Source organism: Condylura cristata, unplaced genomic scaffold (genome assembly GCF_000260355.1).
Source record: "Condylura cristata isolate star-nosed mole 26May11 unplaced genomic scaffold, ConCri1.0 scaffold00029, whole genome shotgun sequence".
Lineage (NCBI taxonomy): Eukaryota > Metazoa > Chordata > Mammalia > Eulipotyphla > Talpidae > Condylura > Condylura cristata.
Window position 1 is genome coordinate 12,772,142 of NW_004567130.1, and position 23,259 is coordinate 12,795,400.

Sequence of the window (23,259 nt, forward strand, 5' to 3'; positions counted from 1 at the left end):
TCGAGGAGTCAGGGGCTTCGGCCTGGCGTTCGGCAGCTGGAGCCGGGCGGCCCCTCGCCCGGCCCCGGAGTTGCAGAAGTTCACCTTCGGGAGCCGGCGGCTCGTCCGCTGCGCTCCGGCTTCGAGCCCGCACCAGCCCAACTCTTCCTTAAACTTTCCATGCTGCAGATGGTTCTCGAGCGCCGTGTGTGCAGGGGCTTGGCACGCAGTTTTGGGTTCAGAGCCGACTTCGAGTCGTGGGTTTCTGAGGGACGCCGAGCAAGTCACTTAATCCCACCAAGTCTCAGTCTTTCCGTGTGTTAAATGGGGTCAAGTGCTACCTATCGTGTATGGTGTGAAGATTCAGTGAGATGAAGTAGGGCTCCGTCTGTGTCCCCAAGTCTCCCCTGAATTACAGGGACCCTCGGATGGCAAGACTCTTCCTGAGTAGTGATAGCTTTTTATCTAACCCGGGACTTACTAAAAGTGATAAACACAGACTGAGCCCTACTTTAGTAAATCCCGGGTTAGATAAAAAGCTGTCACTATTCAGGAAGAGTCTTGCCACCCTCGAGTGTTACCATCCGAGGGTCCCTGTGGAGACTTGGGAATATCCTTCCTCCATCTTAGTCTTGTTTGTAACTGTCGTAACTGAGTGACAAGGTGAAAGTATGCAGACCAGTAAACCGGGGACCACTTAATTTGCCCAGAGTAGATTAATTGATTGTGCTGTGGAGGTCCTGAAGCCAGGGAGTGACCATTTAACCTGAACATTGGAAAGACTGACTCAGACTCTCGTGCAGGGACTGATAATTTGTTTCAATTTGTGACATATTGAATCCGGGAAATGAGAGCTGCTAAATCTGTTGGGTTTTCTCAAGGGGTTGGGGGAACACTTGCTGACTGTTTAATATGCACATGCAAAAAAATTTCTCTCTAGAGCTGTGGTGGCTACTTAATGAATAGCCAAATGGCTGCTTAAGTTAGTTAAAATTAAATGAAGTTAAAAATGCAGTTCTTCAGTTGCATTAGCCATTTGGCAGTGCTTGGGCTGCTGCTCTGTGGGACAGTGGAACCACAGTTCCATCCTCACAGAGAGCTCTGTTGCACTTTCCCTAAGACTGTTGTTACTCTAGAGAGAAACCTGTGAATTTCAAAGCTGTTTCCTCTGATTTCACCAGCAATTGACTTCTGTGAAGGATTGTGGTGTGTTCCTCCTCACTTTTGTTCTGAATCTCATTTATTTCCTGATTGAGAAAAAAAGCAAAGCCTTGAACCTGAAAAACTCATCTTTGGGAGAGAAACCATGTCCATCATTCAGTATCATTGTGAAATTCTAGGTAGAGCGTGGCTATTGTATGCAATTATCTATGTTTGCTGTGTTCTCACATGTCACTAAATTTAATAAAAGGATTTAAAAATATAACCCCACCAGGATTGGGAGAATGGGGAACAGATGACAGGAACAAACTTAGAGGCTGGAAAGTGATGATGAATAGTGAGGAGCTGAGCAGACCCAAAGGAAATGAATCCTAAGCCAACAGTTAGGAAAATTGTGACCCAGCGGGGTCCACTGTAGAATCTGACATTCGGGCATTTGTACTATCAGTTAACCTCTGGCAGAGATGGGAATGGGGAGGGATAAATTAGCAGAGGATTGATTGGAAGCCCATTTCAGATGCAGTCTGGTTCCCAGCTTGCTTTCTTCACCTTGGCAAAACTGCAGATTTTCTCTCTGGAGAGTGAAAAACAGAATCATTGCAAGGATTAGTTAGGAGGTCTATATCCAAGGAATCATGAACAAAATAATTCCAAACTTTTCCCAAATTGAGGGGATGTGTTTCCAGATCAAAAAAGTGTAGTAACAATGGATGAAACATAGGCTCACAACAAGACACATTATCCTGAAATTTTAGAACCCCAAACACAAAGAAAAGATCCCAGAAGCTTCTAAGGAGACAAATCAGGTCTCACACATACAATCAAGAGCCAAAATGGCGGGCCCTCCTTGGTGGCACAATGGGTTAAAGCACAGTACTTCAGCTTGAGTTCGATCCCTAGTCAAGGAGGGGACCCACGTGGTGCAGCGGGCCTCTCCTGTCTCCCCACGGCTCCCCTCAGCAGTGAACTTCTTTAATCTGCCTGTTCTGCTCCCCACTCTGTCCCTGGTGAATCCTCTCACCCTCTGCATCTCTGGCCTGTACCCCAGTTCTGTATGAATAAATAAATAAATCTTAAAAAAAAATAACCACCAAATGGCATTGGGTTTCACAACACTAAAAGCTAGAATAGAACTCAGTGGAGAAATGTCTCCAACATATTGAAGGAACAGAATTTCAACCTAGAATTCTGTATCCAGACAGACCTAAATTAAGGGTGAGTCTAGGACACTTTCAAACTTGCAAAGATGTCACAAAATGGATGATGTGCTTCACTCCAATATGTATATTAGGAAGATGAGCTGTGTCCCCACCGTAGAGAATCAGCTGTCATATTGGGACAGATTGAAGTCTCTGGGAGAGTCTACTTCCTGAAGCTGGAATTTAGTAGAAGACCTAATCTGCCTTGGGATTTAGACAAGTGGCCAGAAATTTGAGGTTAAATTACAAGGCAAACAGATGAAGTGGGAAAGGGCTGTTATTTGTTTCAGGATTAATAAAAACCTGTGCAGAATAGCAAGCATAGTGTTTTAGATAGAAGTTGAATTCTGTGTACATGTGGTATAAACACTGACACTTATTAGCCTGTATTATGAAACTGAGGAATTACATTGGGGAAATGGATAGGGTGGGGTTGAAGAAGGAAAGAGTGTGATGGTGGAAAGACAGACTAAAAAAGTCAATAAGTTGTAGCACAGTGAATTAGAGGTATGGAATTGGCCAGAATTTAGGACTGAGCTTGTCCTTAGGGAGTGAGGGCAATGGGTGGTTTATTTTTTTATTTTTTAAAAAGGGTTTGTTTATTCATGCAGACAGAACTGGAGTACACAGAAGTACAGGGGCGGTGAGAGGACTCACCGGAGACTGGGGAGCAGAACAGGTAGATTGAGAAAGTACACTGCTGAGGGGAGCAGTGATGAGACAGGAGAGGCCTGCCGCGCTGTGTGGGTCAGCTCCCTGGCTGGGGATCGAACGCATGTTGAAGCGGCTGCAGCTGGCTTCGTAGTGCTGCGCTTTCTGTGCTTTAATCTATTGTGCCACCAGGGAGGACTCCAAGGGGTGGTTTTTTAAATAAAATAAATTTCATAGAACTCTTTGAGTTTGACTCTTTAGTTACATGCATGTGTGGCTATAAAAACAAGATAGTGAAACAAATCAATTAATGTGAGGGTACAATTTGGATCTCACATTATTCATTGCCAGTAAAATTACAGCAAAAATTTAAAACAAGAAATACTCAATATTAAAATAAGAAATACTCAGTATTATTTTTTCCCTGCATCTGTGAGTCTTACTCCACTAGTAAGTCCTGTCAGTGGAACACCTTCAGTTGCACCAGTATATTAGTTACTTGGGTTTTTTACATCTTGCTCTGCTACTCATATGTCCATGCCTCGCCCATGTTGTCGCTTGTGGAATGTTCAGGAGCAGATTTTCAGGAATCTGATGAGGAGCAGCTGCTGCCCCCTGCCCCTGGATCAGCATAGCTGTGGCCGCTTGGTGGTGGTTGGAAGCTAAGGGCCTGCGAACATGAGTTGATAGACCTGTTTGGTTTCAGATTCAGTGTCAAATATGCAGGTGCCGTGGCTCTCAACTCCAGTCGTCAGTGGTCTCCTCTCTGGACTTAGCGCTTTCATCCCCTATAAAATGGGGATGCTGGTGCTTTCCTGGAGGGTTGGCTGGTTGTGGGGGACCATTTTGTACTTGGACTGTGAGCAAATGTTCTGCAGATACCACGTCTTTGAATTTCCGTCACAGTCACGGGAGCCAGTGCTTTACCTGCCTCATGTGGATGGGAAACAAGCCCAAGGAGATGGTGTAATGCAGCAGTTTCCACAGCTGGAAGGCAAAGCTGGGCTCAGTTTCACCTGTCACCACTGGTTTGTTCTACTAATAGCTCGCCAGAAGAGAAGTTCTCTTCATGGGAGGCTTATGTGATAGGATGATGTCAGAAGACCATACCTGACACATCTCTCGATGCACATAATTCATTATTCAGAAAACAGGATGTTTTCTCTCCTGAGGTTGAGGTTTTGCCTTTTCCTTGTCTATCATTGTGCAAGTTTAAAACAGTACTTCTCACCTGGTGGTGTTTTTGACCCCAGGTGATATTTGATAGTGTCTGGAGACAATGTGGATGGGCACAAAGTGTGTGTGGGATGGGGGTCGGGGGGCGGAGTGCTGCTCCCGGCCGCGGCCAGGTGTGCTGCTCAAAATCTTACACAGTACAGCGGCAGCCCCACCCCAGCCACAGATAACTTTTTGTAAAGATTTATTTATTCATGCGTACAGGAACTGGGGCAACTGGGTACAGGCCAGAGATGGGGGGCAGTGAAAAGATTCACCAGAGACAGAGTGGGGAGCAGAACGTGCAGATTGACTGAAATCCACAGCTGAGGGGAGCAGTGGGTAAGACAGGAGAGGCTTGCTGCGCCGTATGGGTTTGCTCCCTGGCTGGGGATCAAACTTGGGCTTCAGGGACTGGACATAGCTTGATGGCGCTGTGTCTCTAACCCCTGTGTCACCAGGGAGGCCCCACAGATCATTTTGTGACCCACAATTGTCAATAACAAAGAGAAATCCTCGGTGAGCAAGTGTATCACTGAATTTTAACTTGAACGTCCCCTTCCTTAACTTGTGCATATAGACACTTGTTTTGTTGCCTGACTGACATTTTTGCCATGGGCTTGGTCTCCTCAGGTTTCTGAGACGTTGAAGCGTTTTGCAGGGAAGGTGACAACAGCTAGTGTGAAGGAGCGGAGAGAAATCCTCGGTGAACTGGGGAAATGTGTTGCTGGAAAAGGTATTTACTGTCCATCCATCTCCACAGCCTGGCGGGGGCTCCATTTCACAGTGTCTGTGTCCTGTTTAGAGTCATAACTTTCTTTCCTTCTTGTATCACCTGCTTCCTTCACTTTCTGTGTCTGCCTGTTACAATGAGTGTGAAGCACTCGGGTTAGTGGGGTGTCTATTCATTTTTGTGCCAACACTTTTTACAGTCTTAACCGTTTTAACTGGAAGTATTTCTGAAAGATACCAACAATCTGTCTTAATTAATTTGCTGGGTGCAAGCGTATTTCCTTATGACTTGGGGCGCTTTCTTCCCCCTGGTCTCTGTTCCTTGGAATTCAGCAGGAGGTGAGAGGTAATTGATCAGTGAAGGACTCCAAGATAAGTAAATTTGAGAGCTGCCACATTTTTGGATCTCTGAGATTCATAGCATGTCCCGGGAAGATGTTTAAACTTTAGTAAGTTTTCTTTAATCCCGTGTTTTCCTGGAATGACTTCTTTTTTTTTTTTTTAAGAGATTTATTTATTTATGCATACAGGAATTGGGGTGTAGGCCTTAGGTGTGGGGGGTGAGAGGGTTCACCAGAGACAGAGTGGGTAGAACAGGCAGGTCTACTGACAGACACTGCTAAGGGGAGCAGCGGGCAAGACAGGAGAGGTCTGCTGTGCCCTGTGGGATTTTCTCCGGGCCAGGGATGAACTCATGTTGCAGTGGCTGGCAATAGGTTTGATAGTGCTGTGTCTTGAAGCCCAGTGCCACCAGGGAAGCCCCGGGACTTCTTTTTTGCCAAAAACCTGATCAATCTGGGGAGTGGCTGAGTGGGAAATCAGAGAGTGACTCCTGATTCAGCACCATAACCAAGGGTTGTCCCTGCATCCTTTTGGGGTGTGTAGGGCTAGTTTGCCATCCTCACTAAACTGCAGTTTGTGTTTCCTTCTGGTCTGTTCTTACTACACAGCTTTATTTTCCAAAGTGTGGTTCCCAAAGCATCAGTATCATCTCAGCATTTGTTTGAGGTACAGTCTCAGCTCCACCCCGAAACTCAGACACCTGAGGATGGAACTCAGCATCTGTTTTGAAGGCCTTTACGTGATTCTTGTGTCCCCTTGAGGAACATGCTTGTATAGACGTGGGCTCCTTTTCCGTCAGTTTGCATTTCTCATTAGTGAAGAGCCGCCTTCCCCCTGCTCTTCACCCAGGCCCTCATTTGCAGCTTCTGATCTTCCATCGCCTGGTAACATACCCAAGCTCATTAAAGTTGTGTAAGTTAAGTAAATTGCTGTTTGTGACCTTCTAAGAGTCTCTTGTACACTAATGCTTTGTGTACGGGTTTTATTGGTACCTTCAGACGTTTTTCTGGTCATTCTTCTCAACAGGGTTCTAGTTAGAAAAGCCCACACCACAGAGTGCTAGCAGCTCCACCCCCTGCAGCCCGGCTGCCTCACCCTGCTGGGCACCACACTCCTGCCCATGCCACAGCATGTCTGACACAGTCACAGAATGAGGGAGTTGTTGTGGATGGAAAAAGCTTATCAACTACTCAGGACCTTTTCAGGGTGATTTTACTCTCTAGTCACTCTGAAATTCTTAGTTCAGGGTGAATTAGATCTGTAAAATGTTTTGTAGCCTTTGGCATATAGTTGAACGTGGAAGGTTAGTTACCTGCAGGAAATTGTCCTGAATTTTCTCATTTTCTGAGTTTGAGAGGCCATTGCGTAGGGATACTGATTCTTAGGAGCAGGGAGGAACATTTTCAGCGAGGCTGAGGAGTTGAAGACTTTTCAGAGCCCTGGTTGCCACTGTTCAGCATCACACAGCCCGGCGTTGAGGCCTCTCTCTGTGCTCTACCCAGTCCTGCCCTGTGTACTTGAACTCAGACGTGCTGATGTGTCTCTGGTGTCAGGTCTTCTCAGCCATAAGCCTCTAGGCAGCAGCCAGTGGTGAAGGGCTTGGCTCGGGTCAGGCAGGCCCTGCCGCGTACAGACTGTGACCTGGCTCAGGGTCTGTGACCAGTCTGAACCTGCCTCCTTGCGCTGAGCCTGTAAGTGAGGACATGTGCAGGGTGGTACTTAGCACAGGGCCGGCTGTGGTAAGCTCCTGATGTGCATTAGCTGTTACTATGTCCCTTCTTTTAGCTGCCACCTGTTTCCGGCCCCAAATCCTATGGCCTGATGCAGTGTTCAGAGCCTTGAGGCAGCTGGGTCCCTGCACCTCCTTCACTTCCCCTCCATCAGTCAGGTGCCTCAAGTGTGAGGCAATGTGGAGCCCTTCGTGGCCCCCACATTGTCTTGCACCTGCTGGGTCCTGCACCCCTTCCCAGCCCTCTCCCACCTCCCTCTCCTCTGCATGCCTCAATCTGCCACCCAGAACCTGGCACAGGTTGACTTCCCATTAGTAAGAGCTGTGATTTAATCAAAATGTCTCTTCTTGGCTTACCTGCTTGGTTTTCTGTGCCTTGGTTTCTTCATCTTAAAATGGGCCTAAAATAGAACCCACCTTGCTGGACATTAAATGGATTAACATGTATGAAAGTCTTCGGGCAGGGCCAGCACTTTGTGCACACTCACTGAGAGTGGGTGTAACTTCCCCTTTCCTCCTCCTGTGACCAGAATAAGCACGCGCGTTCTCAGCCCTGTGTCCTTGGTCCTGTTCACACCACCCAGCAGGTGCTCCCCTCTGTCCATTTTGCCTTGGCTTTCCAATCTAGTAGGCTGACCGCCTCTGCCCTTAAAGCCTTCAGAAACACTCCAGTGACAGGTATTCTTCCCTTCGCTGACTCTTTGTAGTATTTTAATTTTGTCCAGATTTCTATAAAAAACTGTTTTTAGGACGAACATGAAGCACACATTTGCAAAGAGTTCACTGAGTTGTCACAAACTAAATATACACGTCACCTGTGCCCAGGTCGACAAGCAGAGCGGTCCCGGCCCTCTGAGACTGCCACTTGGCAGCACGTTACGTTTTGAGGCCGCTTGTTGTTTCATTCGTCTAGCAGATGATCCCCTGAGCGCCTTTTTGTACCAGCTGTTTTCCTAGAGCCCTCTGTGGTTGGAAATTCTACCTCAGATGACCAGGGAGCATCCAGTGGGCAGAGACCGTGCTTGAATGCTTGGCTCAAGCAGATGCTCAGGAAGTCATTTTTATCAACTGACCTCTGTCATCCTTGGTTTCAGAGCTGCCAGAGGGAGCGGTGAAAGGACTCTGCAAACTGTTCTGCTTGACGCTGCATCGGTACAGGTGAACCCCAGCGAGGGCCCGTGGCCGGCACACAGTGTGCAGAGAGGGGACAGGAGGGCGGCTGCTGCCGCAGCTCTGGAGTCAGACTGCCTGGGGTGCTTCTGGGCTTTTAGCCCCTGGGCAAGTTGCTTAACCTCCCTGCGCCTCAGTTTCCTCATCTGCAGAATGGTGATGATGCCATTATCTGCCTGTGAGTGAGTATGAAGTGAAGTGCCTGGAACCGTGCCTGCTGGTCGTGAGTGCTCGGTCTGTGCGCTCTGTGCCTGTCGTCAGTCCGCAAAGTAAAAGCACCCGGCCAGTTTGGGCCCATAGTAAATGCCCTGCGGCATAAGCGTTCTTTGTCCGACCTTAACGGCTCACTTATCCTGGGTAACGACTTCTAGAACTCAGGAAGAGGGACGTCTTTGGCCCATCCTCTGTGCAGCCCCTCTTTTCCTGAGAAAGGCCAGCCTTGCCCCCAGCCGCATGCTCACCTTGCCCTTCCTTCCTGCCCTAGAGATGCAGCCTCCCGCAGGGCCCTGCAGGCCGCCATCCAGCAGCTGGCTGAGGCTCAGCCGGAAGCCACTGCTAAGAACCTTCTGCACTCTCTGCAGTCTTCAGGCATTGGCTCCAAGGCAGGTGTTCCCAGGTAAGGCACAGGGGGAGCCCACCTGGAGCTGACAGCCCTCCTTGGGAGAAACTAGTACTGACGGGCTGCATTGAGCAGGTGTGCGCATGCCTGTTCCTTGCCCCTTAGCAACTCTGATGACGCCGTCAGCCTACCTTGAGTGGAGGGAGGAGCCAGGATGGTGGGCTCAGTGGAGAAACTGCTGATGAGGAATAGGGTTAGGAAACCAGTGGAAACGGTCATTTTGGAGGGGAACCGAATGCTCATCAGGTCCTCAGTAGGGGAAAAGATCTTTTTGTTTTTATAGTTGTGAGTGCCAGCAGAGGGCAGTTAAGCTGATGGGGCCTAGGTGTCTTATCCTGAATTATCAGATGATCTGTGCAGAACTGTGTGCAGGTTCTGCTGAGTCGAAGGTCAAGGGAGGGTCCCACACACCAGGCAGGGCGCGGGTCAGCTTTCCTCCTGTGGAGGTGCTGCTCTGCACTCACCTCCGCCTCCTCCCCCTCCCCAGTAAGAGCAGCGGCTCTGCGGCCTTGCTGGCCCTGACCTGGACCTGCCTTCTGGTGCGTGTTGTCTTTCCCTCGAGAGCCAAGCGGCAGGGTGACGTCTGGAACAAACTGGTAGGTTATCCGAGGCTTTGCAGTAGTAATAGCCACCCCTGCACAGAGTTGGGGTGTGTCTAAAAGTCTGCTCTATGCCAAGAGCTCTGCTCTTCTTGTGTCAGGTGACCGGGCACTAGACTGGCATGAGCACAGATTAATAACTTTCTTCTGCTGATTGACTATCTGGGCCTCTGTGCCAGGCCTGGCACTAGGCATGGGGGGCACGGTGATGAGCAAGAGCAGCGTAGTCCTGCCTCCAAGGCGCACATTGGTGACGTGACAGGCCGGAGTGGGGGATTTGGCCAGGAATCAAGTCAGTGAGAAGAGAGCAACATTAATCATTCTGGGTTTTCTAGCTAATCAGTCATTCATTTCACTGTGTTTGGGGTTCAGTCTTAACGGCCAGGGAATGGAATCCTTGCTGCATTTTTAAATTTTCTCCTCCCATTTGATGCCTGCTCCTTCCATAAACCCTGCCTTGTCTTTTTACCTGTTGGCTGAGCAGAGAAGCCCAGTAGGTTGTGCTGGAAGGGTCTTTTGACTGTCTCAGTTTGCTAAGCAAAGGGTAAGAGGGATGGTCTTGTGGTTTAGTGGGAAGAAGCCTGAGGGTCTCGGTTTGGCTCTGACCTTGGCCTTGAGATTTGGATGAGCACTCCTCTTCTGAGCCTGTTTCCTCATCTGTAAAACAGGACAAAGTTCACCACCCCATCCATTTCATTGAGTTCACATAAAGCTGGGCTGAGATGAAGTGTGAATGGGCCGCAGAAACGCACAGGGAGTGGCATCCAGCCCGCAAGCAGGCACCCGCGGGTCATATTTACAGCTTCATCCCCGAGCTTACACAGCTCATTCCTGGGGCTGGCCGTAGAGTGGCCATCAGGAGTGAGTGAAGGATAAGAACCCTGAGACCTCGAGGTCGTAGACAGACACTCTGACGAACCCGTGAGTGGGAGGTCTCGTTACCAGACTTCTGTGACCTGCTTCTTCAGGGCTCCTCATTGGCTTATCCAGTGACTTCTGCGCCCCGGGTTCCTCCTGTTCCTAGTTTCTTTGGTGTGTAGATCCCGTCTGTATAAGACGAAATCAAGTTTCGGTGCAGCTCATCCTTAAGAGCGTGTGTGTCACCATACAGATACCTCATCCCCTGTTGGCCATACCGTTTCTGGCCTCTTATGAAAAGTGTTGCTGTGACTTGCCTTGCACATCTGCCGCATTGTGCACATGCAGATGGGAATCGGCAAAGAGCCTTTTCCTCAGGGTCGCTGCGCACACTGCTCACTGGAGACCATGGTGTCTGTGGCCTGGAAAATCGCTGCGATATTTTATTTGAACGCCTGTTCTGTGCTTCTCTCTGGGTTGGACAGTGAGCCCCACGCAGTCGGGGTCACCCTGCTGCATCTGTAGTGCCTAGCATGGTGCCTGCTGTGTAGTCAGTGTTTAGCAGGGGGCGGGGGGGCACTAATCACTAATGAAGAACAAATCAAGGCAGGTAAGGAAGCCTGAAATAGGAAGCTGGTCCTATTCTGTGTGCCATTCAGCTTGTTGAAGTTAATATTCGCATGTGTGTGTGTGTTTAACGCCTTTTCTCATGTACAAGGTACATGAAAGTAAGGACCACTTTTGTATTTTCATCGTCTCACTCATAGCAGGAGCTTAAACAGTTGTTTATCCAACATGCCTGAGTGGATAGATGTAACTGAGGACAGGACTCAGGGCTGGGGGTTGGAGGCATCGAATGGGAGCGACCCAGTGCAAACGAACCTGGGGTCTGGCAGGCCTGAGGCAGGTCTTGGGCAGGCAGGGCCTCCACTCCTACGTTGTGTCCTCACCTGAGCCTGTCCTGGACCCGGCAGGTGGAGGTGCAGTGTTTGCTTCTGCTGGAGGTGCTGGGCGGCTCCCACAAGCATGCTGTGGATGGCGCTGTGAAGAAGCTCACCAAGCTGTGGAAAGAGGTGACGGGAGGCAGCATGGGGCGGTGGGCAGGACTTCGTCCGCGCCACCGTCACAGACAGCTGGAACACCTCTGCACTTGCCCTTTCAGAACCCTGGTCTGGTGGAGCAGTACTTGTCGGCCATTCTCAGCCTCGAACCCAGCCAGAGCTACGCAGGCATGCTGGGGCTGCTGGCGCGTTTCTGCACGAACCACAAGGAGATGGGTGTGGTCACTCAGCACAAGGTAGGGGCCTGCGGGGAGGGGCAGAACTTGCTTTGCCTTGCTCGCCTCAGTCGCTGGTGTCACCTGAAACTTGGTGGCTTTCTCTGGTGAGATCCTGCCCTTCACTGTGATCTGTCAGCCTCGAGGAGTTGGGGTGACTCCTGGTGTGCTTATTGGATGGTGGTTTGCCTGTCCACGCAGTCGGTCAGTCTCCTACAGTTGAGCCACTGTTTTGTGGCCAAGCCAGGTGTTGGGGGTGTGGGGGACAGCAGCGAGCCAGGAAGCTCTCCGGCTGCCATGGAACGGAATCTCAGAAGGAGTCTGCTCTCGGGTAATTCTCTGTTATAAGTTTCCCAAGGAAAAGTGCAGAAAGCTGTGATACACTGGAATAGGGCACCTGACTTAGGTCTGGGGTCAGGGAACAGCTCAGTGAAGGAATTTGAAGGTGAAAGTGTTAGGCAAGAGGTGGGGAGAGAAGGCAGCCCGTGGACAGGAGCGTAGAGGAGCCGAGCAGCGTTGGAGTGGTGAGAGTGAGAGGGCGAGGTGCCGCTTGCTGGGAGCAGGCAGGGCCTTCTGAGTCAGGCCGTGGGCTTTGGACTTGATCTCCGTAGCGGTGGCAGCTGGGGAATGGCAGGATCGCTGTGGCCTCTGTTTGACGCTGTGAAGTTTGGGACCTTTTTTAGAGGCATCCCCACAGGCAGGATCTCTTAGGGCAGAGATCAGATGGTTCAGCATGGCAGGATCTGACCAGATTTTCGTATACTCTAGAGCTCCCTGCTGGATTTTTATGTGAAGAACATTCTAATGAGCAAAGTCAAGCCTCAGAAGTGTCTGTTGGTGAGTGAGCGGTGGGCCATCCTCACCTGGACAAGCTAAATTCCCTAGTAAATTCTGTGATTGAGAACTGTGCTCTGTTTGTCTGCTCTCCTGCGGCTGGGCCCCATACTCCTTTCTCTTCGTAGGATCACTGTGCTCCTCTGCTCCGGTATATGTCCCATTCGGAATTTAAGGACCTGATACTCCCCACCATACAGAAGTCCTTGCTGAGGAGCCCAGAGAATGTTATTGAAAGTAGGTTGCTGCCAGGCAGGTGATGTGAGGGAGATGAGGTGCCCAGTGAGCTAGTCTCATTATTGGCAGTGGGAATTGTTGGGGTGAGAGCTGTAATTACTGTTTACTTCATTGGGACCTTGGGGGAGAGAGCTGGGACCCTTTGGAGAATACATTCACACCTTTTTGTTAGAAGAATACACAAAAGTGTATCTTCTTAAAATAACTGCATACAGTTTTAAAGGTTCAGGAACCTTCCAGGGACCATTCAGGGTAAGGACCTCTTTGAACAGTTTGAACTTGGTGTGGGGTTGGTGCCTGAACTCAGATCTTAAAAGTGGAGTCTGTCCCTTTTGTCTTGGGAAGAAGTGCAGGTGGAACGAGCGCCGCGGGGCAGTACACAGCTGGGAGGGAGCTGTGGGAGGGAGGTATGATGACACACAGGAGAGTGGTCGAGACTGTCTAGACAGCAGGCCTGATGGTGTGTGCTGCTGGGGAACGAAGGGTGCTTCCCCTGGGACTGGCGTGGTCAGTGCGTTCTATCCCTCTTAGCTATCTCCAGTCTGCTGGCGTCAGTCACTCTCGATCTCAGCCAGTATGCCCTGGACATCGCGAAAGGACTGGCGAGTGAGTATCCGGCCTTCTTTAGTCCTCGGCAGCTCAGTCAGCTTTGGTTTTGCTTGTCCCGGTTAGCACAGAGACGAAGCGGGGGAAAGCTGGGCTGACTCACCCTAAGCTGCACTTGCACAGCTGTGTTCCTGAGAGGCTTCATAGTAAGAACACAGAGCTAGCATTGAGTTGGGGGCATGGAAAACACTCAAGGACGCCTGGCTGCTCAGCTGGAGCAGCTTTGAGCAGTGGCTCTGTATGTGGCCAGGTCAGCTGAAATCCAACAATCCCCGCCTCATGGACGAAGCTGTGCTGGCCCTGCAGAACCTGGCCCGCCAGTGCAGCGACTCCTCAGCGATGGAAGCCCTGACGAGGCACTTGTTTGCTATCCTTGGAGGTGAGCAGCGTTCTTGGCCACGGGGTGGCTGGGTGGCCATTGGCACGCCCTGGTACTCAGTGCTGAGTTGCTTCGCGAGGCCACATGGCCGGGGGGATGTGGCAGTAGGAGGAAAGTGTAGTGTAGACAGTGATTCACCTTTTCTCTTTTTTCTTTTTGAGTATATGCACAGCAGAAAAAGCCAGAGGGAAGTCCAAAAGTGTTAATATTATTTTGGGGAAGTAGGAACATGGGTGGTTTTTAAATGTTTTCCGCTATGTTTTTTCTATCTTTTGGATTTTCTGAAAGGACTTTACCTTTTCAGTCAGGAATAAAAAAAGTTAGTTACTGTTATTTAAGCTCAGCTTCATGGCAGAAAGGCTCCTTCTGGAGTGAGAATCTAGCTTCATGTCACACATATGACTGCATTATTCACCCCTTTGGTCGGTGTGCAGATGTGATCTTTGTTTTTGCTGTCTCTCCTTTCAGGCTCAGAGGGAAAACTGACAATTGTGGCCCAGAAGATGAGCGTCCTCTCAGGTACAGAACTCGTCCCTGTGGTGGGAATTGTAGGCACAGGTGAGGGTTGAGGAGCTCTTGGGTGAGGTGAGTGCTTTCCACCGACTCGGACATCGCTGCCTGGCTCCCAGGTCTCTTCCATCTGCTGTTTGAGTCTGTGGGAAGCCTGGCTTCTAGGAAAGGCAAGAAGTTTGGTGAGAGGACAGAAGGAAGGTCAGCAGTGCCAGAGAGGCAAGACATGGCTGCAGAGTCGTGGGTGATAGCAGAAAGGCTAGCGTGTGTTGGTGGTTTTGTGCTGACCAGGGACTAAGCAGACAATCTCCTGCCTTCCAGGGATTGGGAGTGTCAGTCATCATGTGGTGTCTGGGCCTTCCAGTCAAGTCCTGAATGGCACCGTGACTGAACTGTTCATCCCGTTCCTTCAACAAGAAGGTAATTGTGTCCAGTATGGTGAGGATGCTGTCTGGCCACGCCCTTGACCTCAGTGTTTTACAGCTGGAGCCCGCTGAAGGAGGCTGAAGGCCTCCTTCCTTCCCTCTGAAGCATCACTACTACCCCTCCCTTGTACTCCTGCTTGTTTTTGTGCATGGCTTGCAGTGATTTGACGTGGGTCTGAGACATTGGGCTTGACAGCATGTCTGCTTCTTGCCCTAGTTCATGAAGGTACCTTGGTGCACGCTGTCTCCATCCTGGCTCTCTGGTGTAACCGCTTCACCACAGAAGTGCCCAAGAAGCTCACTGAGTGGTTCAAGAAAGCCTTCAGCCTTAAAACTTCCACCTCTGCGGTGAGGCACGCCTACCTGCAGTGCATGTTGACCTGCTTCCGAGGTGAGGTTCCTCCGCGGACTCGGTGACCGGGCCTCGAGGGTATGGTCACCACAGATTCTGGCGTCTCCCCCCATTTGTACTTTGAAGTGTTTATTCAGAGAGGACCCGGATGCAGAACCTGTCACTGTATCATCTGAGATCAGGGAGAACTGGCCGAGACAGATGTTTAAAGGCCCAGCTTTGCTGGACTGATTAAAAATATCCACTCCCCTCACCTCAGCGCTAAAAGCCTATCATTTGGGCGTCCTTCCCAAGAAGACCCAGGGGACACTCAAATTTGTCTAGGAACGTGACTCTAAGTAAAAATCTATCATTGATATTCACCTCCAAGCTGGACTGGTAGGTCTTTAACAAAACAAAACAAAAAAAGTTTATGGAAATGCCTAGGAGATTATCAAGTCACCTGAGAGAGGGCCCCGTCCAGAGTTCCTGCACTCATGTATCCACTTGCACCTTTGCTGCATTGATCAGCCTTGATTTTGAGTAGTGTTCTAGCTAGCAGAGACTTAGTGTAAACAACTGTTCAGCTTGAGCTTGCGCTTTTAAAACAAACAGAAACAGAAACTTTAAACAAATCTGTGATACCATTTGTAAGAAATACTGGTTTCTTCATGAAGTGTTCTGCATACCAGTTAAGAAATTCATTTTTTCCTTTTTAAAAAATTAGTGAGTGTAGTTCACAGCTTACATATTTGGAAGCTGGGTCTGGAGGTTGCTGGTGTAGGCAAGTGCCCCACTTAGCTGTTGGCAGGCTGATTTTACCTGATTCTCCCTCAACCAGCCGTATAGTTGTGTGGCCTCGGGCCCAACTTCACTCGGTCTCTTCCTTACCCATCAAATGCCTAGATGGACTGTTGGGTGAGTAAGGATCCTACTCGCTCTAACTTTATGGCTGTAGATTTTGATTTAAGTCCAGATTGTAATTTCACTTCTTTGAGATATCTCATGAGGTAACGAAGGGTATTAGTCAGCAAGTTCAGACCGGGGTGGGTAATTCTCCTCTCAAATAATCTTGTTCCCTCCAGGATTAGGCTGTTCTATAAGGGGCTGGCCCTCTCTTTGCAGGCGACACGCTATTGCAGGCCCTGGACTTGCTGCCCTTGCTCGTCCAGACAGTGGAGAAGGCAGCCTCCCAAAGCACTCAGGTTCCCACGGTCACGGAAGGGGTCGCCGCAGCCTTGCTGCTCTCGAAGCTTTCCATGGCTGACTCGCAGGCTGGTAAGAGGTGGCAGCAGAGGGCCTTGCTTGGCCTCCTTCAGAGGAGTGGCCAATGTGAAGCCTTTACAGGATCAGTTTGCCCCTTAGCACATGGGATAGCCACCAGGACACTTGTCACCTGCAGGGATGAGTCTTATGTGACTGATTGGGAGTCCGAGCTTGGCTTCATCCTGTTTCATCCTAGCCTGCAGGCAGGCACCTGCAGGTGTCCCTGCAGTTGCAAGTGGAGCTCAGCGCTTTTCATATACTGTCGTGTGTGGCTCGGCTGTGTGCCCTGAGCTCTCTTGTGAAGAAGGCAGAGATGAGCATGAAGCCACGTGACGAGTTTTGGATTGCGTTGTAGTGGGAGAAGGAGATGCAAAGGTGCATCATTCAAGGCAGGATGTGGCATTAGAGCAGTTTTGAAGGAGGGATTGCTTCTAGTCAGGGGCTCAGTGCCAGGACAGGCTTCATGAAGGAGGGAGGATTTGAAACGGGGCCTGGGAGGCTAGGAAGGATTTCACTTGCGGGAAGAGAACAGCCTAGTGTGAGTGCAGATCGCTCCAGTCAGGGAAGGGTGCATGTGAACCTCAGTATTTCAGCTTGGTACTCAGAGCAGGGGCAATTTCAGCTGGGAAGGGGCCTGTCTGAGTTCCTGTAAAGAACTGAGAGCCTCTAGAAGATTTTATGGAAATGATGGATGCAGGAGGAATGACTAATTCTCAGTGGGGAGGCAGAAAGCCTAGGAGTGACCCAACCCCGCGGGGAAGCGCTTCTGCCTGCTGCCCAGAGGGCCTGTCCACGCAGCCAGCCTGGCAGCTTCGGGAGGGGCCCAGCCTGCGGGATGTGGTGGGGCTGTCCCGGGGTAACTGCTCGTTTCCTGCAGAGACCAAACTGAGCAGTTTCTGGCAGCTGATTGTGGATGAGAAGAAGCAGATTTTCACTTCTGAGAAGTTCCTGCTCATGGCTTCAGAGGATGGTGAGTTGCTACACCGTTAGCTCAAGCCCTGGCAGGTGCGCAGAGCTTACCCTGTGGTGTTTGCCCAGTCAGCTCTAAAAAACCTGGACCAGGTGATCAGGCCAGTAGTCGTGGGACTCCTGCTTGTCATGGGAGTGAATACATTCCTTTGGGGAATTGGGGGGAGTGGGGAGCTTTGTGGAGACGGAGCGCTAATGGGTGCGGAGCTGTGATCGTGGGTGTAATTATAGCTGATTGGGTAATTGGTGCTGTCTCGGAGGTTTTCTTGTATTAAGAGGCAGCTAAGAAGCTCTGGTGGAGTGTGGCTGGTCTACTCCCCCTCCAGAAGATGCAGAACTACTGGTTTCTATCACAGCAGAGAACAGCTCTTTTTTAAATGTGTGTTTAAAATTCTGGGGTGCCTTTGAGTTGTCTGCTGCTGCTAATTGGTGATTTGAAAAATCTTTTGACTCCAAGTCACAGCATCTTATTAATAAGCCACAACTTTTAGTCACTTTCTGATGAGAAAAAAAGTTCTTGTATAGGAAATCCATACATGTAATTCAGAAAAGATACTTATATCAACATTAAAAATTACACCTCTGCTTTGATCATTGATCCCCGCTTTTCCCTGAGCATGGCTGACCAATTTTATCAGCTTCGTTTGTATCCTTGATATTTTTTATTTGTACCAGAAAAATCTCTTTCTGTAGTTAATTCTCTACCTTTTCACACCAGTAGAATGTGCCTCCTGTACATGTTGTGCTTTCTAGACTTCAACGTATTCGCCGTGAGTGTAGAACAAGCGCCTTCATTCTTTTTCAGAACTGCAGAGTAGCTTCTTATTAAAAAGGACGTGTATTCTCGTCTTTATTTTGGAATACACGTGTGTGTAGTAAGCGAAGAGAGGGCATTCAAATGAACTTGCAGTTTTATACCATGATAATCACATTGGCATCTTGGTGTTCATTGTCCAGCACTTCTGGATAGTTTCTACTTAAAACACTCTGCTGTTTCTCTCCTCCAGCCCTGTGTACGGTGTTGCATCTGGCAGAGAGACTGTTCCTTGACCATCCGCATAGACTCACAGGCAGCAAAGTTCAGTACGTGGGGCTTGCTTACCTTCCAGGGGCTGTGAGAGGCGCCTCCTGGCAGGCGCCTGAGAAACAGGTGTGGGGGCGGCTGTGGAGAAGCTGAGCCTGGCCTCCCTAAAGGCCGTGTGCTGTGCCCCCAGGCAGTACCACCGGGCGCTGGTGGCGGTGCTCCTGAGCCGCACCTGGCATGTGCGCAGGCAGGCCCAGCAGGCCGTTCGGAAGCTGCTGTCCTCTCTCGGGGGCTTTGAGCTGGCCTACGGACTCCTGGAGGAACTGAAGACTGTCCTCAGTTCCCATAAGGTGAGCGCATTGGGCCGCAGAGCCGGGGCCCTTCGCTGGCCCTGCTTCTGCCGTGGATGCGGGTTGGGTCTCTGCTAGGCTATTCTGACTCAGACTCCGACCCAGAAATTTTGTGCTCTGCCCTTGACCTCTGGTACCGTCTTTTTCATGGAATCCCTTTTCCCTGTTGGACACTTCTTTCTTCCTGGGCCTTTTAATACTTAGCTAAACCTTTTATTCTTGAGTAACAGAATAACATGTTGTTAAAACACTTTATAATTGTTAAAGTTTTATTCCCTCATTTTGCATGAGTTGTCCAAGGTTCCAAGGAGTTGAAACGACTTGCACAGGGTCTCTCGGCCAGAGGGTGGCAGAATTGGGAGCAGACCCCAAAGCCCTTGCTCCTGTTTCTGTGCCCTGTCTTGCTGCCTCCCTCCTTCTAAGGCTGTTAGGTGGATATGAGCCAGTGGTAGTTTCTCTTGGGCCGGCTCTCTCGGAACAGTCTTGCTGCTCCCTACCCATCTCCACCTCCTCAGGGGGGGACTTTTAGGTACAAAGTCGTAAGTGCTTCTTCCTTTTGGGCGTATCTCACATCCTCCCTCCCAATGCTGGGATCTGACACCACTCCAGCAGGGACCACAGACAGTAACATGAACAAGAGGCATCACTGTCCCCGTGTGCTCGTCCTGCACAAAGCTCTGAGCTTGACGGCTCATGTGTTGTCTCCACACAGGTGCTGCCCTTAGACGCTCTGGTGACTGATGCTGGGGAGGTCACTGAGGTGGGCAAGGCCTATGTGCCTCCAAGGGTCCTGCAGGAGGCTCTGTGCATCATCTCTGGGGTGCCAGGCCTAGAGGATGATGTCACCAACACTGAACAGCTGGCTCAGGAGATGCTCATCATCTCCCACCACCCATCCTTAGGTCCGTGGCTGGGGTGTGACTCTGGGCCAGGTGCAGGCAGGACGAGCAGAGGCCTCATTGTGTCCCTTCACTTCCTCTGCAGTGGCAGGGCAGTCTGGACTCTGGCCAACACTTCTCGCCAAGATGAAGATTGATCCTGAAGCCTTCATCACCAGGCATTTGGATCAGATCATTCCCAGGATCACCACACAGAGTCCCCTGAACCAGGTGATGGGCCCAGGAGCTGGTTCTGGCCTCAGGCCAGAGTGTGAGAAGAAAGGACTCAGATAAAATGTGGGCTTGGACCCACAAGTGTCAGAAAACCTACTGGTTTGGGTGTCGGGATGTCAGCTCTCCTGTAAAGTCTGTGTCCCTTAGTATGGTTGGCTGTCCTCCGGCTATGCTGTCCCTGGGGGCATGGCCGGTGACTTCTCCCTCCTTGGTCTCTGTCTCTGTCTCTCTCACCCACATGTCTCGTCTGATTCCCATGATGTGAGCTCTGTTTTCAGTCATCCCTTTCTGCTGGCAGGTAACTGAGCTGCTTGCATTCGAAACTTAAGTCTGTCCTCCCATCAGCTCCCCTGGAAAAAGCTTGCATTTTCCAGTTACTTCATCTGGCATGGGGTCTCACTGCCTCAGGTTTACCTCACTTAGGTCCTGTGCCCTCACCTTCCTTTTGGTCTTAATCACGTGCCTACCTTTGGAGAGGGTGGGGGCAGCTCTAGCTAAACCTCAGAGATTGAGAGTGGGGAAGGAGTGTGTCCTTCAAATCAGGATGTTACTACCAGATAAAGTGGTAAAAGCTTGCAGTGAAGCCAGGCAGACACGACAGTAGTCCACTCTGGTGGGCGCTGACTGGACGCAATGGAGGTGGCGAGAAGGGGAGTAGAGGGTCTGGGATGTTGAGGCATGGTGGGACCCCTCTCCGGTTCCAGCCTTGTCACACACCGTTTCTGTTTGTCGGACAGTCTTCCATGAATGCTATGGGCTCCCTCTCCATCCTGTCCCCGGACCGAGTCCTCCCACAGCTCATCAGCACCATCACTGCCTCTGTGCAGAACCCTGCGCTCAGCCAAGTGACTCGAGAGGAGTTTGCCATCATGCAGACTCCTGCCGGGGAGCTGTATGACAAATCCATCATCCAGAGGTGAGAACCTGCTCGTGGGCTCAGTTGCTCCAAACCTTGGATCACTTGATTGTAAGGTGGAGAGGGCACCTCCCTGGTGGGGTTGCTGAAGAAACGAGTGAGCAGACTGTCCGTTCATTGGGTGGACACCTGCTCTGTTGCTGGTGGGTGCGTAGTGGGGCCGGGGAGCTGCGCTGGCCTGTCGTGCGCGCATCTCCTTTAAGCCTGCTGAGCGCTCATGGCTGGTGAGAGATGGAAGAGCCTGGTGGCTGTTTTGTTCTAGCTGACCACCTGTTCTGGTGTTTCAGTGCCCAGCAGGACAGCATAAAAAAGGCCAATATGAAACGAGAGAACAAAGCTTATTCTTTCAAGGAGCAGATCATCGAGCTGGAGCTGAAGGAGGTAAGTAAGTAAGCACAGGCCTCCTGCTCCGGTAGCTGCTGAGCATGGCGGCTGTCGCTGCACACGAGCCCTGTGTCACCCCGAGGCCGTGGCACACTCCTCCGACCCCTACCTGACCCTGGTCTCCCTGGCATGCCGATTCCCGTTGTTCCATTCCTTCCACCCAAATTCAAGGAGACCGCTTCCCTCTCTGCTGGGTGCCAGTGGCAGTTCATGCATTTCCTTCACTGGGTGGCGCTGCTTGACTCACGCCTGTTCCACAGCTCCTGGAGGCTAGGGCCCGGCTGGTCTGACAGCAGGCACAGGCGCAGTGGGTGCGATGGCCGTTCTGACTTTAACGGGCACAGGGGCTCTTCGGATTCCCACGCCTTTGCCCTTTCCTTGGTCTTAATGAGGCTAGGTCTTGTCTTTCACATCTCAGTCCACTTGTCCCCTTCTCAGAGAGGTGACCACTGGCCACCCTTTACAAAGTGGTGGATCCCGCCCCACGTCCTGATTATTTGGATCGTCTTTCTTTCGTGATGTTTATCATGCTCTGAAACCATCACGTTCATGTGTTTCTACACTGTTGGCTTTCTCTCTGCCCACTAGATTGTGAGCCTGTGAGGGCAGGCACCGTAGCCCCTGTGGCGGACACAGTAACAGTGCTCAGTCCCTCCTGGGAGGAATGAGTGCTTTGTCAACCTTTTCCAGGCCTCAGCCTACTTAACCCGGGAGGCTTGAGTAAGGAGGGGCTGTGTAGGAAGGGGAGTGAAGTTTTGATTCTGAAGCTATATGGCTACCAGCACACTGAGGAATTTGAGTTCTCTCATACATGAAAGGCCCTCCTTGCCCTTGCCGGCAAGAATCCAGTAGGGAGTTTCCTGTCTACTGCTGTCTCTGTCTGTAGAAACCAGGTGAGCGTGTACTTCGTGGGAGGTGGGCTGGGGAGCGCAGGTCATGGCCTTAGCGCTGGCATGGTGCCGACTGTGGAGCTGAGTGTGCCCTCCACTCCAGGCTGTCCCTGGAGACAGAATTGTTTTGTGCATTGCCTTCAGGAGATAAAGAAGAAGAAAGGCATCAAAGAGGAGGTGCAGCTGACCAGCAAGCAGAAGGAGATGCTGCAGGCCCAACTGGACAGGGAAGCGCAGATCCGCAGGCGGCTGCAGGAGGTAAGTCCTCCTTGGGGAGTGTTGGGCGGCTCAGGCCTGCCGCTCACTGCCCTGGAGCAGGGCCCACTGACCTGCCTCCTGGGGCCACTCTGCTTACAGCTGGATGGAGAGCTGGAGGCGGCGCTGGGGCTGCTGGACACCATCCTGGCCAAGAACCCATCTGGCCTGACCCAGTACATCCCTGTTTTGGTCAACTCTTTCCTGCCCTTGCTGAAGTCTCCCCTGGCTGCTCCCAGGATCAAGAACCCTTTCCTGTCCTTGGCTGGCTGTGTCATGCCCCCTAGACTCAAGGCTTTGGGTCAGTTCTTGTTTGCTGCTGTGGGTGTGGCCTAGGGCAGGTCAGGAGGTGGGTTGGGGAGGCCCCGAGTGCTCCCAGAGAGGCATGCAGTGGTCTGGGCCTTTGGACTCTCGTTTCCATGTGCTGGCAGCCTAGGGACCTCGGGCTGCACCCCCAGGCGCCAGATACAGGCGCGAGATACAGGTTTTAGACTTGATCTGTTTGTAATAGTTTTAAAACTAAAGGACTCAGAATTCAGTGGCGGTAGACTTGTGTCAGCACTGCCCCCGCTCCTGAGCAGGGGCGCATGGCATCATGGGCAGTTTCTGTGGCCTGCAGCTCTGTTTACTGGGAGAAGCAGACTGGCTGTTGTGGCGGGAGGTAAAGTGGCCACACTCTTGTGGATTAATAGCCTTAAGCAGTTTCTAGCCTGAAGGGTAAGCGCCCATGAGTGAGGCTGTGTAAGTGGAACCTGCCAGAAGTGTTAGCTGGCTCCCTGGGCTTGTTGCCCAACTACGAGGTGGGAGCACACACAGATGGACCTTTACTCTTGGCTGAAGAAGCCTCTGGTAGCTCCTTTCAGCGCACTTTTAGTTTCTGAACGTCAGAGTGACAGGTGCTGTCACAGAGGCGAGATGAGTCAGGTATTCTGGCTCAGTGGAGTGGGTGATTCTACAGTCAGAGGGTGAGGCAGCTCTGTCCAGGTCCCTGTTTGTGTCCAGGCCACAGTCTGTCTGCCTGGGTCATTTCCGGCTGGCTTTCTTCCCTTGGACATAGGCACATTGGTGAGTCACGTGACTCTGCGTCTGCTGAAGCCAGAGTGTGTCCTGGATAAGTCATGGTGCCAGGAAGATCTGTCGGTGGCCGTGAAGAGGGCCGTGACCCTGCTGCACAGCCACACGGTCACCTGCAGAGTGGGCAAGAGTGAGCCAGGTAAGGACTGGATGGACAAAGGGTATGA

The 23,259-nt window shown here is 51.0% G+C and overlaps 1 protein-coding gene across 1 annotated transcript in view; it reads left to right on the plus strand.

Annotated features, from left to right (window-relative positions):
* The first annotated feature begins 3,710 nt into the window (after positions 1-3,710).
* The window catches only part of GCN1L1 (GCN1 general control of amino-acid synthesis 1-like 1 (yeast)), a 45,498-nt gene continuing 25,949 nt past the window's right edge, over positions 3,711-23,259 (plus strand). The window contains exons 1-25 of the mRNA XM_004690693.1: positions 3,711-3,716; positions 4,839-4,941; positions 8,103-8,166; positions 8,663-8,794; positions 9,285-9,393; positions 11,229-11,327; positions 11,417-11,551; positions 12,299-12,367; positions 12,493-12,601; positions 13,133-13,207; positions 13,458-13,586; positions 14,055-14,105; positions 14,418-14,516; positions 14,739-14,912; positions 15,978-16,130; positions 16,996-17,088; positions 18,095-18,170; positions 18,302-18,461; positions 19,174-19,363; positions 19,446-19,570; positions 20,311-20,489; positions 20,777-20,870; positions 21,908-22,021; positions 22,121-22,319; positions 23,076-23,231. Coding sequence (XP_004690750.1) covers positions 3,711-3,716; positions 4,839-4,941; positions 8,103-8,166; positions 8,663-8,794; positions 9,285-9,393; positions 11,229-11,327; positions 11,417-11,551; positions 12,299-12,367; positions 12,493-12,601; positions 13,133-13,207; positions 13,458-13,586; positions 14,055-14,105; positions 14,418-14,516; positions 14,739-14,912; positions 15,978-16,130; positions 16,996-17,088; positions 18,095-18,170; positions 18,302-18,461; positions 19,174-19,363; positions 19,446-19,570; positions 20,311-20,489; positions 20,777-20,870; positions 21,908-22,021; positions 22,121-22,319; positions 23,076-23,231 — 2,893 coding nt within the window. The remainder of the gene's footprint in view (positions 3,717-4,838; positions 4,942-8,102; positions 8,167-8,662; positions 8,795-9,284; positions 9,394-11,228; positions 11,328-11,416; positions 11,552-12,298; positions 12,368-12,492; positions 12,602-13,132; positions 13,208-13,457; positions 13,587-14,054; positions 14,106-14,417; positions 14,517-14,738; positions 14,913-15,977; positions 16,131-16,995; positions 17,089-18,094; positions 18,171-18,301; positions 18,462-19,173; positions 19,364-19,445; positions 19,571-20,310; positions 20,490-20,776; positions 20,871-21,907; positions 22,022-22,120; positions 22,320-23,075; positions 23,232-23,259) is intronic.